Consider the following 18,454-nt stretch of genomic DNA (forward strand, 5'->3'; position numbering starts at 1 on the left):
TGAATATTATGCGAAGACTGCTCAAGGATTTGACAATCGTAATTTTAATCTTCATTTTATTTTGTGATTGTGATTATATTATTTTGTTCAATTATAATACATTATCACTTGGGTGCGGATTTTTTTGTTATTAGGTATAAGAAAGAATTTCACCAAATACAGATTTCTTAATTCCGATAAAAATGGAGTTCTATAACATCAACCCCTGCGAATAAAATAAAACGTTTATAAGATGCGCCTATATTCATTTTCAGGCTGTATGACTGGAAATAAAAGCTAAGGTATTCTTAAACAATTTATCAATAAGTGCACATAGGCAATCTATAGATACCTGTTTTGTTAAATATTTTGTACTTTATTAATTACCTTTTCGCAGGTATATTATATTGATAATAAACGCATGATTCCTTGGAAAATATGTTCAATTATGTGTCATATAAAATGCATAGTAAACTCAATATAAAAAACGAAATAATTATAAATAAAATATCAGATTGGTAACGATTTTGATATCGCCTTATCGTTTAATGATTATACACGTGATTATTTAGACATAAATAGAGAAGTTGTCGTTCGTTTATTTGTTTTTCGCTCTTCGGTAATTGTCTTCTTTTTTTAATAGTATGTACCTAATATGTATTGAATTATTTAAAATTAATTTAAAATAAAAACTTTTTCTTAAACATCTCATGTTTCTTTATACAAATTTCGGGAGAAAAAGACAACAAAAATATTTACTCATTTTGACTTATTTATTAGGTAGGTACCTATACATAAAATCCACGCCGTACCATGGCGATGAACTTCTTTGTATAATATAATATATAGGTATGTACATAACAAATCATACATAAATGAGACGACGTCGTCTTATTGTCGACGTTATATTATGTATTATATTTCGAACCGCTAAATGCCTAAATCCCTCAAACACGTACTTATAATAGTATTATTATTATTATTATTATTATTATTATTACTAATGTGGGTATAAACGGCGTCCGGTCTCCTCATAATATAATATATTATATACAATACAATATATAAAATAACATCGAATTATCTCGGGTTTATCGCGTTTGACAATCGACGTCCTCGTCCGGCCTCGATCGGTCTACCGCCACTCGACGTCGCCGAAAAACACGAACTACTAAATCGATTATAATATTGATAATATATATACATATATATATATATATAATGGACACGTCGCAGAATCAGCAGGTAGGTACGAACGTTTAATCCGTTATTACCACACCTAATACCTATAGCACCTGTAGATTACAAAATATTATATCGTTTTAACGGGTAGTTACTCTGTACATAGGTACCTATCCATAGTATATACATTTTACACCTATTAAATGATGATTATAATAGAAGCTGACATCCAATTAATCCTGACGCATTAGCCACTATATTTTGTTTTCTCTCTCTGGATGTATAATCATTTATTTATATGTTTTTGAATAAACTTGCAGTAAACTCACCTATTACAACAATTGCCTACCTATACACTATACAGAATAATGGAGTTTTTGAGGGTTTGACATATCGATTTATCTAAATATCGTATATCAAAACATTGTCTTTAATTTTTGTAATAGGTGAATTAATTAAATCTACGAGTATCATCTTAAAATCTAAAAAAATGAATTTACGTAAATGCGTTTTGTTTTGTCTATTGTTGCACGCGTGGGTCCGGGAAAGAAAACGAATATAGCACAAACAACCTCTAGCTTATAATATATTTCATACAGTTCACGACTTACTTAAACCTAAAGTGTACATTTTCACTGTCCGCGAATATCAAAATATAGGGTTATGTGTCACATGTGAGTATGTTACTATGTGAGTGTAGTAAACATAGGTACATAGATTCCCATTGATGTACAGCGTTCATAAAATATGTTGTATGATAAAAAATGGGGTTACCGTCAATCAAAGGAAAATCATTTTTTTTTTAAAATTCTTTTACCGGCCCCGAGTAAAACGAATTAATTATTTTTTAGAAAATTGTTAATTAGATTTTCTCACCCTCCTATACATTCGAAACGCGTAACATTATTATTTAGTCTTATAGGTGTTTCCCAAGTTCTGATCGCGAGTCATTACTTATTTCGAATTATACAATTATAAATACCTGCTGCAGCCGCGCCTATCACTCTATCCCATATACAATATCGAGGAGTTAAGTTTTGAGTATCAATAATTATCAAAATTTGGATATTTAGCTCTCAATGTTTTTAGGGTTCCGTACGGTAAAACGGGACCCTATTACTAATGTTTCGCTGTCCGTCCGTCCGTCTGTCACCAGGCTGTATCTCATGAACCATGCTAGTTAGAAAGTTGAAATTTTCACAGATTATGTATTTCTGTTGCCGCTATAATAACAAATACTAAAAATCCTAGAATATCTAATATAAGCAGTGTTGCCGACCTGTTTATAGTTGATGATGGTACGGAACCCTTCGTTCGCGAGTCCGACTCGCACTTGGCCGGTTTTTTTTAAATAATTAACTATCAGCGAATATTAATACTTTGTAAAAATAGATACCCAGGTAAAGTGTTAACTAGTGTCAAATATTTAAATATCCAAAGAAGTTTGTCTAAAGGTGATTGCAAGTGGTGGTGTCCTCTGAATTATATACAGGGTGATTCACCAATCATTATTATCCCTCATTGTGACATTTAATAATCAATTCATTCAAATTCTGATTTTTGAAATTTTCGAATATAGGTACTTAAGACCATATTTTCAAACTCTTGAGATTTTTTGTACTACTTAATGGTATATCCTGTGACTATAAAAACTTTTGATTTTCAAAATGAAAACCTCCCCTTTTTTGTTTTAAATTATTTAGTGGATAATTTTTTGAAAACTTTGATATACCTATGTATTTTAAAATTGGAACGTGTAAAGTTTTTTTATTATTAAAATGTTTATACTAAGGATAAAAGTACTTAAAATTGTTTTACAAGAGTATAAAATTGATACCTATGTAATATTGGATCTAGTAATAATAATTGTGATTGGACCATTGGAAAATTGTAGAATTATAACTCAAAAACTATTGCTTAATTTTTGTTTTTCATACGTCATTTCTTCAATTTCATTAATTCTCATTAAAAAAATAAAGTAGTAGGTACCTTAAGTGTTACAAAAAACCCCAATAATTTGAAGATATGGTATTTATAAGTATATAATATAAAAATTCCAAAAGTCAGATTTTGAATAATTGCATTATTGAAGAGAAAAGGGGACGAGTATGCTTGATGAATCACCTCGTTGCCCTCAACAACGCACAACACTTTTAACATAACCACCACTACTTCTATTACTTAAGAATTTGCTGATTTGCGTAAGTATCTGTATACTTATCTTTCAATCGTCAAGAATCTCAAATCTGTAATTATACATGTCACATTATTGTGTTTAGCTTCGGAGATTGTATTTATTAAAATACCTAATAATAATAGGTAATAATATTCGTGCTGCGAATACATTGTATTGGGGCTGTATAGAAAATATGAACTACGAGCTACTTTATATATATTATATAATGTGTTTGCGTTAACATAAATACTGATATATAGGCAGATATGATATTATGTAAACATCATAATTAAAATAAATATTATATATTTCTGATACCTGTGCCTATAATATTAAATATAAATCCGTGTTAACTGTACAATTAAAACAACGATAATATTATCTTATATTATAAGAAGGTATAATATATAATAAGTTAGTTCTTGAAATATTATTATTGTACCTAACATGGTTGTAATTTATAGATAAGGTTAGGTGTACAATATACATTTAGATATAACTATTATATCCGTCAATATAATAAATAACTCGTATAGTCGTATCATATATCTATATATACCATCCACTCATAATAATTTAGTTTTTAACGAAAATTTCCGAAAAGGGCTGCGAATAATGGATTCTTCATAGGTATTTGATTTAACCGCAACAATGCTGCTACGCCCAATTTCCACCAAAGAATTTAATTACAAAGTCGACGGACGAGTTGTTGTAACGAAACCATAGTATAATACCGTAGTATTTTATTTATATTTTTTCCAGAAGGCTTGTTTAATGAAAATAACGAGCACACTCTAATAAATTAACCGGAGAAAAACGGTGAAATTTCCTCGGGATCCGTTCCCATAGTTTTTGTGCGAGATTTCTATCCGGTTCCGTAAACTCGATGCATATTCATGAGTATTCCTTTGCGGCCCGAGAGGCCCGGAGTATAGTTATTATTATTCAGACCATGAAGCCGCCATTGCTGTTTAGCTGTTTTTTTTATTTCATTTAAATACGATACACAATTTTCCGCTTCGCTTGCTTACAAAGTTTTCTCGTGTTTTTCACCAAAACTGTCTAAAGTTGATAATAATGAAAACGTTTGAACCGCACTTTTAATGGCGTTTTTCAAATGCAGTTTACGTGCAATGAATTCGGTTCATATAATAATAATATAATAATTTATGTTACAGTCGATACAAATTGATGTTTTTCCCGATGCTGTAGCAGACATTCAGGTGATTTTTATTGTGTATTTCACATCATTAAAATTAAACAAAGTTATTTGTCTAATCGTTTTATTGTTGTACCTGAAGTGTGTTTATGATACTATACTTTAGATTTTAATTTATTAGACAGTGCAGCGGTCTACAACATATCATTGGACTCGTGACCCGTTATATAGGTTGGGCAGTTTTCGAAAATACCAAGGTATCTCGGTATTACCGGTAATTGGTATCAACGTTATTTAAATACTGCGTGTCTATGCGTACTTGAACTTGTACCTATATATATATATATATATTATATTGTTATTAGTTAGGTTATGTTAGGTGCAAGCGCTGAGCAGTAAAAATGTATAATACCTAATAGTAACAATACCTATATTATGCTCATATATAGTGTTTAATTTTCATACGTTTTAGGAATACCTACACAATCCCGTTTATATAGTATATACAGTTATTACAGGAAGACCTGACAGATGGAATTACTTTTGTTCTAATCAATATTTAAACATTTTTTTAACATATAATTTATAGTTACTTGTGCTACACGTATAGTATCCGTCGTACCGTACGTACCGTCGTGTAGTACTTTGAATCTTGTGTCGCCCACGTCCACATCTACACGACCAATGTATCATCCAGACCGGACCACCTCGACTCATTTCACCACCGTAGTCCACGTCATAGTGAACCAACATTTTGCGGGGTATTCCTATATACATCACTCCGCACCACTCATCTAAACTTTAAATATTTACCGCCTATAACTCAAATACTACTCCTAAAATATTAGATATGGTGTTTTGGAGTAATGAATTAAAAGTGCATGTTAAAAAAGTATTTTTGGAAAAATGATGTGTTTTAACGATAGTTTTGAAATAATGAGTGTCTTACGTTAAATGGAATGGATCGCCCGGTATAGCTGTTAGGCACCTATACGGCTATACATATATACAATACAATTAATGTAGTGTTTATGTATATATAATATACTAATATATAGAAATATTACATAATACAATATACATATAGACATATAGTACATATATAACATATACATTGTATATAGACATCGCGGCTTATAATCGGATTAGAATATACTTGGTTGCTTTGTGTTTGTATTATATTCGTGGTTGGTCCGTATACAAAACGTTACTATTATTAAACAATACATTATAATATCGCGAGTGCCAATAATAATAATAATAAGAAGCTCAATATATTATACATATATTCTATAATATAGGTATATAGTCGAACGCGCGGTGGTAAACGATTTTTCCCTAATTCGATATTATATATATATAGGAATATAATATATTATGTATATTATGCGTATATAGCTGATCGCGGTCGTCGTCATATTTAAGTATATAATAAGCTCACGGGGTTATATATTATGTGCACGGTTATTGTACGCGCTTTTGCTGTGGCTGCACGATGACATTGACGCGCTCGCCACGGGACAAAAAGGGGTTTAAGTACGCAGCTCAGTCGTCGGGTGCGCTAATATGCAGTATATGACGTATACTATTATATATAAATATATAAAACGCAAAACTCGCGTAACCAAATTATTGCTCAGACTTGCTGCAGTCTCCCCCGAACCGACGTAATAATAATAATAAAAAAAAAAAAAAAAATAGAGAGAAAAAAGTGACCTTATATACATGTTTTCCGTCACATATGGCCCGGTTCAAAGGCGCGGCGGTCTCTCCTTTCAAATTCAATATTGCCACAATGGATGGACACGGTTACAAATATATTATTGTTGTCAGCCTGTCATTATGCCGCGTACATGTTATTATTATTATTATTATTTCGCGTGCGTGTATACATAATTTTCATGCATATATATATACTATACATGGTTAAGTATATGCATTTAAATATATATATACATTATATATATGTATGTGTGATTTTGTTGTGTTCGGTGTTGGGTGTGGTTTGTGTACACATACGGTATTAGTTTATGGTATATAATAATAAGTATATACGTCACATATTATACGCTCGTCGCTCAACAACCGTTTGAGTGCTTAGAAATATTATAGGTACATAATATTATACTACCTATGTGATTTGATGACTGATAGATAGACAATCAGATACACCTATCAACTCTACGCTTTTTAACAATTTTTAACAATCTAAATCGGCGGACTGACGGGAGGTGATCCTGGAGATCGATCTTATCCAGCCTGTCCATTTACAACGTTCGTGACGGATTGCTGGACGGTCAGACTTTTAAACATTCCCGGAAAAGCGCCAAGCCTTATTTCCAATCCACATCACTAATCCTTATTACAAATCCTAAACTTTTGTCTTACGACTGTCGCTACTTTTATAATTCAAAGAACTCTTACTCCAAAATCCGTACCCACTCTCAGTGAGTCCAACGGGTCCCCGAGTTTCACTTAGAGCTAGTAAATTAATAAAATTGAATAACAGGAGTACAGAATTCACTAAAAAATTATAAACATGTTGTTAGATAGCTTAATTTTTGTCAAAGAACATTTATTCGTTACATTTTGATCCCTAATTCAATAGATTGTATTAATCCTCTTGAACATAAATAACATTAAACTATAAATGAACCAATATAGTTATTTATTTTTTAAAAATACTGTGTAGCATGTTTCCAAGCTCACAAATCAAATTTTTCAATAAGGTTTTATTGAACCTTATTCTTATTAGATGCATTACAACAAGTATCTGTCGTGGAATTTTCCAGTCCACAAGAATTATTATCTTTAGTTTTCTCTTTTATACAAAAACAATCTTCGATTTTTCGTTTCTTGATTTGTTAAATTTTCTTTGATAATAAATTCATTTTTTGTAGATGACCTTCCCTCTCTTATAGCTTACTTTTCAGTGTACTTATTTCCATATACGTTTACAATCATTTTCTTGCTCCAACCCGTATCTCGAATATAATAATCGCTGCATGATCTTATACATGCGAATAATGTATATACAAAAATACAATAACTTTTAGGTACTTAATATTCATCCTGCAAACCTGGACGACAAGGAAAAGTTCCCTGTAAATGTATATATATATATATATATATACCATACCTGGTATGGTATGGTCACGTAATATATATATATATATATAATATATATACTTAACTTTGCTATAACAAACTATAATCCTTTGATTATATATATATATCTTCTTGACCCGAATATATATTGTCTGTTAAAGTTGGTTTTAGTTTTTAATACCCAGGCAAGATTTATCGTAAAGCTTACCGTGGTGTTGAATGTATATATATATACATATATGATGTATATGTTAAGTATTTTAAATAACAATATATATAGTTTATTATATAGTACCTAGGTAATATGTGCTCTGCTACTCTTACTACTGCACTCTGCCACTCTATCCTATATGGCACCAATAGGGAGGGACAGGCGATCACAGCAGTCATGATAGCATAATTGTTATTTATTTTATATTTAGTGATGTAACTTTTTTTTGTCCAATAAACTGAATAAACGATGTTGCATGGGGGTAAGTATTATGCAAACGGTTTGCCTCCAATGTAACGATACTACAAGGAAAAAAAATAACATAGGTTTCTACTAATAAAATACATTCATGTTTTATAGGTAAAAAGTATAGTGAATAATAATAATTTCTTATTAAACAAGTCTAATAATAAATGGGAATAATAAATTATTATGTATAATATAGGTCAGGGAGCGCAATTCCAATGAAAAATTGGGGGTGCTGAAACCCCCTATTTTTTCAGTTAGCCTTACATAGATCATAATATGAAATACAGAATAAAATATGTTGGCTCTCCCTCCCAAATTTAATAATCATATGTTATAATGGCTTTGTAGGTAGCTAGGTATATACCTAGGTGTAGCTATACTTATAGCAGAAAAGTTCGATAATTTATACATAATTTTTTCATATCTATTTTGAGGAATTTACTTAATTCTAAATAGTTGTCTAATACAATCGACAGGATGAGCCTTAACCAATAATTGACAATTATTGTCAAAAAAAGATGCTTGTGTGTTGTGTCAAATTATTGTCTTCGTTAATCAGTAATCTCTATACCTTATCGTAACCCTGCACGTCTGCACCGCCTAAAATGTGCGACAATTATCATCACACAAACTCCCACCTTTTCCGATGCCACTGTAGTGGCTGAACTATAAGGTATAATAATGAGCTCGGTGGACATAATTTCACAAAAGAGGTCAAACCTTAACAATTTGCTTAATATTTATTAATGTGTATTCTGGAGTCTAAACATATATATTTTAAATAAAAATGATAACATTTCTTTGTATTAACCAATTTTTAATTTTTTTAATTATTAATAATAATATTAAGTGTTTAGATTCTCAAAATGAAATTCAGTCATTTTATATAAAAAAATATGTTTTATTAGGGTTGTTTTAATAGGTATACCTAAGTGGGCCGATTTTTTTTATTTTCCCGGTAGACATTTTTGACCCAGTACGTCCGGCCCTGTGTATAGTTTATAGATAATAGCTAAAGGGTAGCTCACACATGATTTTTTTTCCACCATATGAAAAAAGAAAATTTTTTTGTTTATCTAAACAGTTGTAATTGCAGGTTAAATATTATAATAATATTATAATTAGAAGAAATTTGGTATACATTTCGTACAAATATATTTATTAAAAATACGTATAAATCTTTCGCCTGGACAACCTCGGGCAGAACAGTTTTAGTATGATATATATATATATTAATTCATTTATACCAGATATATTATAATATAATATGATAGAGTATGGTCGTATAGACATATCTGACTATCGCTATATATAATTAAAGACGATAAAATATGTTAAATTCAATATATTTTTCATAGTTTAATACCAAAAACAACTCGTCGCGGTCGTCCCGGCTCTATATAGAGCCCTTGTTGCAGTGATTGAAAATGTTACTTCAAGAGTAATAGATATAAATAAGGGCGCGGTGCGAGCGTGTACGTTGCAGGAGCAAATATATTGTGATAATACAACTTGCTCATGTAGGTACAAAACTACAAACAGCGTATTTTATCGTTAATATTATTTATTTTTTATGTTTTCGAATGGTTTTATTTTATATTTAATTTTGAAATTCCAAAGTTATATACAAGTATAGAATAAGTTCTTGCAGAATAGTTATGGATACTTGCTAACCAAAGGTTTTTTCTATGCTTTCAAATTCTAGATTTTGTTCGTCGTCTTATACGATATCCATCCATCATCTAACGCTTTGTTTCTATCCCATTCGACATCTATTACTCCATAGCTGGGGAAAGATGATGAAAATGATATTTTTTGGTAAAACCCGTGTATTTGTTCATTTAATGATGAAAGAGGCAATTGAAAAAAATGCATAATATGGTTTAAGTCAAGGTATGGTAGAAATTCTCATAAAAATTACAGTTATTAAATGTATATTTACAGTTGCCAGGAAACATCGTAGAAGGTTATAACCTCGCCATCTTACTCCGTCTTCACTTATATATACCTACATAATATTAAAAATTGCAATCAGAGCATCGAAAAAGGGTCCGACACGCCGTATGCGAGTTATCATATATACGCCTATCATCGAATAATAAAATATATAAATAGCAAATATATTCCTACCTAATTTATAAACTTATCAAGTTTTATAATCGCGTGTTATTATAATATACAAGATCTTATTTTACTTACCTACCTAGTTATACCTAGGCACCTAGCTTTATGATAAAAACAATACGTCTATAGGTATCACTCGAATACGCGTGTATATATATATATACCTATTACAGTGGAGATTTTGGTTCACGATATCGAACAATCTCAAAGAGAAACTATATAAAAAAGAATTTGTTTTTTGCCATCATATAAGCACACACACACACACACACTATATATGTATATATAATATACCTAACTGTTATAATATTATATATATACTAAATCTGTCTCCCTCGCGTACATTCGCGCGCGCCCCTTTCGATATATATGTATAAATAATACATCGCCGTCGCATCCCTCTCACACTCTCTCCTCTCTCTCTCTCTCTCTCTCCCTCTATCCCTTTATTCGCGTGTACCTCTGGCGCTTGGCCGAAATGTTAGTATAATAATAATAATAATAATATATACATAATACGGCCAGCGGGGCTGCAGCGGAACGGTAACTCGCAGGCGGCGCGCGGCGGCGGAGCAGTGCACGCAATGGGGCGGCACCCAACCGGACCAATCGGAACGCCGACCGGCCGTCACGCCCAGAAACTATCGGTCGCGTCGCTGAATGTTTACCCGTGTTTTCTCCCCTCGACACGCACGGCAACGGTAACGGTGAAGCATGCGTGGTGGAAGGGGGAGAAACACGGAGAAACTACGCGGAGAGAATAAACCGCGCGCGAGACACACCGCTGCAGAGAGAAAGAGATTGTGAGAGATCGAGTGAGACGGTGACGGTAACGGTAACGGTGACGGATTGGTGACGAAAAGGAGCGCAGAAATCGAAACACAGAAAACGTACATCACGCACACACACACACACACGCACACATATACGTGCGCGGGGGGAATGAAAATAAAACAAATTTGTATATATTTACGCACGTACGCTCGGCGGCGGCGGCGGCCGCTTCGATGTTTGTGTATTTGTTGTTGTACCGCGGCGCGACCGGCTGGTGGTAGGGAGAGCGGCGGCGGTGCGTCGTAGGCGTACACCAATAATAATCGCGCGCGTATAGAGAATATACGTGTGTACTGACGCGGACAACGCGTGTGCAGCGCTATCGTTGTATATTCATTCGCGAACGTACCGCCGTCATGTGCAGCAGGGCAGCCATCACCTCGTCCGCGGACGATCAGCTGCAGCAGACCTCGGAATCCGGCGCCGCTGCCGCAGCCGCAGACTCGTCCCAGCAGGCAAACCTTAACCGGTACCGGTTGCATCTCTACAATTACGCGCTGCAGGCAGAACGGCTGCGGCTGTCGGGTGGATGGGGCGCCGTGTGCCCGGTTTATCCGGCAGCGGCCGCGGCCATCTACCAGCCACGGTTTCCCGTAGCGCTGTTCCACCCCAACGGCGGCGGCGGCGTGGCCGGCGGACTGCAGGCGGCCGACGAGCCCAAGCCGCAGCACAGCTATATCGGACTGATCGCCATGGCCATACTCGGGTCGGCCGAGGGTAAGCTCGTGCTGTCCGACATCTACCAGTATATACTGGACAACTACCCTTACTTCCGGACCCGGGGCCCAGGCTGGCGCAACTCGATCCGGCACAACCTATCACTCAACGACTGTTTTGTCAAGGCCGGCCGGTCGGCCAACGGCAAGGGCCACTACTGGGCCATACACCCGGCCAACGTGGACGACTTCAAGAAGGGCGATTTCAGGCGCCGGAAGGCCCAACGAAAGGTTCGTCGGCACATGGGCCTGGCTGTGGACGACGACGGCAACGACTCGCCGAGTCCACCGCCACCTCCACCGCCACCACCGCCGCCGCAGACTATGCAGCAGCAGCACCACCATCACCTGCACCATCATGTGCAGCAGCATCACCACCAGCAGTCACAACATCTGCACCACCAGCAACAGCAGAGGTCGCCACCGGCCTTGTGGCAGTCGTCCACGGCTGGTCACCCGCATCACCCGTTCTACTTCCAACCGGTCGTCCCGCAACCCACGGCCATTCTGCAGCAGCAGCAGTTGCAGCAACAGTCCGCGGCGCTCTTGGTGCCTGCCAGGGCACAGAAGCGGCAGTTCGACGTCGCGTCGCTGCTGGCGCCAGACCCGCCGAAGCGCATGTTGCAGCAGTTGCACCGGGACGATCCGATGATGGCGCTGACCTCGACCACCGGTGCCGGAAGTAGCGACGACGACGACGAAACGATGACGTGCGGCGGCCGGAACAGCGTCAGTGGCGTCTGGGAACCGGCGGGCCTGCTGCAGCGGTATTACGAGCAGCAACTGCAGGCTGCGCACCGATTGCACGCGTTCCGCCAGTCTTTAGGCCTGCAGAGGATGATCGGAGGTGGCCCGTGGCCCACCGTTATCGTTCAGGACCGCAACCAGACGCCCACGCCACCCTCGCTGCAGCCGTACACCGAGGCCACCACCCCGACGCCCGACGACACCGTCTGCAAAACCGAACTAGTCGACTGAGGTAAACGCTACCGTTTTCCGATTTTTTTTATTATAATAAAATTATATAATATTATATATTGTATTGTATACTAATTACTAAATAGTAAATATACCTACGCCTTCGTTTCGTTACGGACTTGCCTGCGTCAACTTCATTGCGTGCGATTTTACGATTTACAATTTCTTTTTAAAAGAAAGTCAAACTGCAGATTTTGCGTAAGCCTGGCCTAATATGCCTACCGTACATATACCTGATAATATAATATACAGGTGCAATTCCATATTTTTATGGCTGGTAGGCATTAGCTTATATTTTATATACATAAGGTATTCGCGTAATCCCATCTCATTTCTGGTTAGTCACTTTTAAAAACATATAGAATATACCTACCTACATAATATATTATATTATAATGATATATGAAAGATTTATTTTCAATTTATGGTAAACTATGCTATGGCGCAATTTTAATGAAAAAACTTGGGGTGCCGAAGCACATTATTGTTTTTAAGTTAGACCGCCCTTCCGAATTGCGCCAATGCAACGGCGATTATAGTTCGAAATCTCTTTCCATCTTCGTCTGCGGTGCACGACAATTTATTCATAATACATTATGAAATATATTTTCATAGTATATGAAAAAATTGAAAAGCATAGGTCGTTACGCTTAAAATGTCTCCGACCAGTATATTATATTATCGTAGGTAATATATCGTTTAGCCCGTATAATATTCACTAAATCAAATTTTATCCGCGGTGATTATTCTATTTGATCGTTTTTCTTCCCATGGTAATGATATATAATAATATATAGTATTATAATTTATAAAATATTATGTAGGTACATTTCTGTCGATAGCGTATAGATACAAAATATTATTAAATTTAAATTTAAATGTCAAGATGGGGTGTAATATATAGGTGGTGATCGATGGGCGAGTGCATTGCGCATGTAATATAATTGTGACCAAAAAATTAATGTATCTACCTAGGTCAGCGATACGCTAATATACCTATGACTTTGACGTGCATGTGTGATTTTATTTTATTAATTTTTGACTGTACATTACTAAATTACAAAATATATAGGTATGTACCCATATCATTATATTTGTAAAACTATAGAGTCCATTATTGTTAATTATGTTTATATTATATGTGATTTTATTTTATTTTTTTTTCAATTGAAACTGCAGTACAGTATGATATAATTAATTAATTTACCTATAAACCAATTGATACTTATTCGCCCAAACGGTCTACGCCTATAATAGGTACATATAATATAATTGTCCGAATATTATAACTACCAATATATAGGCGCAAATAGGGGGGCTTTAGGTGCTAAGTCCTCCCAAAAATGTCCATAGCCCCCCAAAACATTTCTTACATTTTGTTTTAAGCTTATTCAATATTATCAAAGTAAGGCTTTAGCCCCCCCCCCTCCAAATCCCAAACGCTATTTGCGCCTATGTACCTATATATTATATATGTATAACCCTTTTGGGAAAAGTTATGATTTATATTGTGTTAAACGATATTTAGATTATCGATAATATAGAGCAATGTTTTTGAATCGCAATAAATTAGTTAAACATATATATATTATTTTTTTCTTGTTCTTGTAAATCATGTATAAAGTTATATAATATATTGTGAAAAACGAATAAATCATCATCTGTAAAATTGATCGATCTATTATATGTATATATTATATTATATCTATATATGCAGACGTTTAAAATTGATTATTATTATTATTATTATTTATTAATAAAACAACATGAAATTATACTGTTATTACGTTAATAAATATTATGTTTTGTATATAAATGTATTAAAAAAATGTTAAAAGTTCAATCCTGTTATAGTAACTAACTATATATATAATATATTTATATTATATTAGTTTGCAGCAATATAGGTATAGCTATAAATCTGTGCCAACCTATATATGTGTGTGTGAAAGTGTGTGAAAATTCTCATGTCGCGTCATTCGCGGCGCCCGCGAGCCGTTTTTAAAACTGCGATTAGTGCGACCAAAATTGTATTGTGCGTATTTATAATATATGTGGTGTATATATTTTTTACTTGGTCTGCGTGGATAAGGAAGGTGGAACGCGGTCGACAATAACGGTCATGAATTAAATTTCCAAGTGATGATGCCGACACGAAACAATAATAATGACTATAATATATATTATTATGGAGGTACCTCGCATCTACAGTATATAATATTGTACCTAATAATATACCTACCTATAAGGTATATAAATATGAATTTGTATGGTGTTTTCGGCAACCGTAAAAAATCATAATTATTAAACATTGTATTATTGTTATATCGTCGACTATTCGCTCGACCGCTGCTGCTCAGTGGACAATAAATGAGTAGGTACCTATAGTATAATATTAAAATATTATATAAACAATGATCGCCTATACGATACAAACGTCATCGATCATCTATCGTATACGAGTGGTGTACTGGTGTGTATTCAGTCGGAGATATTTATTTTAATTATACTGGAATAATATAATAATTACAATTTACTGTTTCACTCTCGCAAAAGAAGCTCTTCACAATACGCATATACTCAATACCTTTACTTATACATCATAGTTAACATATAAATGTGATACAGATCATTGCGTTATACAGGAATCAGGTACCTATATAGAAATATATATATAGGGTTAAGTCACCTGTATTCTATGATTTAGAAATTGTTTTCACTATTCGATGCAATGAACGAAGTACAAAATATTATTTAATAAATTATTAAATTAAATGAGTAATCATTTATGTGCGTAACATATTAAGATTATATACAATTATTATAATCTGTATATGTTATATTATATGAGTCGGCGTCTTGTACACGTGTGCTATATAGTAAAATTATATTTTGCTGAGGTATATTATATTATGGAGATATATATGCGTTTTACCTATATATGTATAATATGCACGTGTACACGACAACAAACAACGTAGTTATATACTTAATTTATTTTGTTACAATTTAATTTTATATTTTGAAATTTTTATACTATTGGTTCATGTCGGAAAGTCAAACAATATAATATGTTATATTTAAAAACTGTCAAAACAACCGTTAAAAATACAATCATCGTACGCATACCTATAATATATTCTTATATTGTATAATATGAGTATATTCGTATAAACAATAATGTATATGGGGCACTGAGTGGCCGAGCGGATTAAGTCGTCGGTTGAGACGTACACCGGCGCCGGTTCGATGCCGGCCGTGGGCGGCATTTTTTTTCTTCGGGCAAGTCACGGTGTCCGGAGAGAAGTGCCGCCATCCCCCACCCGGGCATAGCAGATACCTACGGGTGCCCATCTGCCAAACCAAAACTCCCGTGTCTAAACTTACAGTACCCTCCCGCACAGTAAAAACCACTCAATGGCCTAAGTTTCGCGGGTTAATTAATATATATATACATAAAAAAAATAATGTATAATTGTCATAGAGATCAATCGCAACGTATGGTAATTAAAAAAAATATGAAAAATAAGAACTACATACATCACATCGATTATAAAGCATTAAATCAAGCGATGCAATTAGACTCGGTGCGTAATATTATAGGTAACTATATAATTGTTCAATTTTTATTCACATTGCGATGTGAAAGTTAGAATATACCTCGTGCCTACCCAGATATATATTGTATACATAAATGTTTCTCATTGCATATTATGTTATTCATAAATTGTCTTTCGTGAAATGTATTCGTAAAATTTATATTTTAGATAGTGTATATTATAATTTAATATTATATAGTATATACATAATGTGTGTTCAGTGTTGCACAACTCAAGTGCTAAAATACAGAATGCAAAATATAATTTACGCAATATTATATTTATGCTTATAGTAGGTTATAAGGGTACCTACTTATATATATTTACTATCTGGAGTATTTGCCGTGTAAAGTTTTGAATATTATATTATATGTATTTATGGATACATATATTTGCAGTGTATACATAGTGTATACATAATCGCTGTTACATAATATGTCCGACATTTCTTTTTAGTTATTATATTATTATAGTGCCTAGCTAAAAATATAATCTGGTTGAAAATATTTTTTTCTCATGGTGAATATAAACTTACATATGTACGACAATACTTCAACATACTTACAATATACGACTTACATTATTACAATAGTATAATCAGAATAATAATACAAAATTAAAAAAATGTAATGTTTTTTTTTTATTGCATTCGGATAAAAACAAACTTACCGCACATAGTATGCGTATATTCTACCTTCATAAATATAGGTATAGTAGTAATAATAATAATAATAATAACAAACAATCTTCAATATCTCAGCCATATAATATTATGTGTAGGTATACACTATACATATTTCTTTGTCCAGTATGTTTTGTTTTTTTTTTTTTTTGAAACCGTTTTATTTATTTAACCGAATGCCTTGCAAGAGAATTTTAACAATGTATAATACTCTTAACGGATATAATACTCGTACATTACAATAACTGAAGCTATATGAATCATAAAAATAACATAATAATAATAGCAGCCACAATATTATAAAGAGAAAACTATATGGTAAAATAGAAAATAACATAAACCGTAAATATTAAAACCCATAGGTACTTATCAGCTATTACAATAATAATATATATATATATTATTATTTATTCACATATTATTATAACATTATTGTAATGGATACAAACCCAAGTCGTATAGTTGTTTTATTTTAGATTTTTACACTATTATATCTATATTTTTTTTATTAATTTTGAACTTTTAATTGTAGGTACTTTAGTACTTATAACAATACAACACAATATAGGTTTATCTATATAGGCAATATTGGGCTCTTAATTTGTTTTTAATTATGTTAATATACCTATAGACACTCACCAAAGGAATCTAAAAGATTGTAAGTATTTTCAGTATAATATATGTATTATATATTATATATTACATAATTAAAATTTTAGTACCTATTTGGCTATATTAAATAATTGTATTTTAATATTTCATAATGTTATGCGTATGGAAAATATTTTAATTACATTTATTGTGTGTGTGTAGTGTGTTTGAGTGGATGGTATCAAAGATTTTAGATTTATGACGGAAATCATACAATTTTTTTTTTATATACCTAATAGTAAAATAGGTGAAATTAGTTTTTTATTTATATTTTATTTTGTTTTTTTACGGTTGCTTTTGGTTCTCGGGCAGATGAGATAAAACTGTAAAATCATGCATCAAATCGTCGCGTTTATGGTTTCGTTTATTGGTTGACGTCAAATAGGACAGCTATGAATTATAATATAGCTAAATAATGTATACTTCGATTTAATCATTATTATGATTTAAATTTATTTATCAGTTTTGACGTGTACATAATAGCAGTACAATCATTATATGCTGTAATGGACCATATTCTGCGAAATTTTTCTAGGAATCATAATTATTTTGTTTATTTTATATTTACAACGGTTAAGTGGTAAATGTATCATGATATAGTCCTTTAATACGAGTTATTTATACATTTAAAATATATATAATCTATAGATTATCCTTCTGAAGCGGAAGCGATATAATAAATATATATACTTTCTTCGCAGTTACAAGACAAAAAAGGTGGGTAAGTGGATTTCGCTCTGCTGTACAGTAGGTTACAAGTGGGTCACTGTATAATGGATGGTATTAAATTTGAATTCAATGATATA

The 18,454-nt window shown here is 33.3% G+C and overlaps 1 protein-coding gene across 1 annotated transcript; it reads left to right on the forward strand.

Moving 5' to 3' along the window:
- Positions 1 to 11,166: 11,166 nt before the first annotated feature.
- LOC103308875 (forkhead box protein D3-B) lies at positions 11,167 to 13,841 on the forward strand. The gene has a single exon (XM_008183029.3). The coding sequence runs from the start codon at positions 11,379 to 11,381 to the stop codon at positions 12,714 to 12,716; it is 1,338 nt and encodes a 445-aa protein (XP_008181251.1). The 5' UTR covers positions 11,167 to 11,378; the 3' UTR covers positions 12,717 to 13,841.
- Positions 13,842 to 18,454: the final 4,613 nt, after the last annotated feature.

Source organism: Acyrthosiphon pisum, chromosome A2, assembly GCF_005508785.2.
Source record: "Acyrthosiphon pisum isolate AL4f chromosome A2, pea_aphid_22Mar2018_4r6ur, whole genome shotgun sequence".
In the NCBI taxonomy this organism is placed as follows: domain Eukaryota; kingdom Metazoa; phylum Arthropoda; class Insecta; order Hemiptera; family Aphididae; genus Acyrthosiphon; species Acyrthosiphon pisum.

Bases quoted from the DNA above. Each gene is read 5' to 3' on its own strand.
- LOC103308875 (XM_008183029.3), top strand. From the start codon at position 11,379: ATGTGCAGCAGGGCAGCCATCACCTCGTCCGCGGACGATCAGCTGCAG.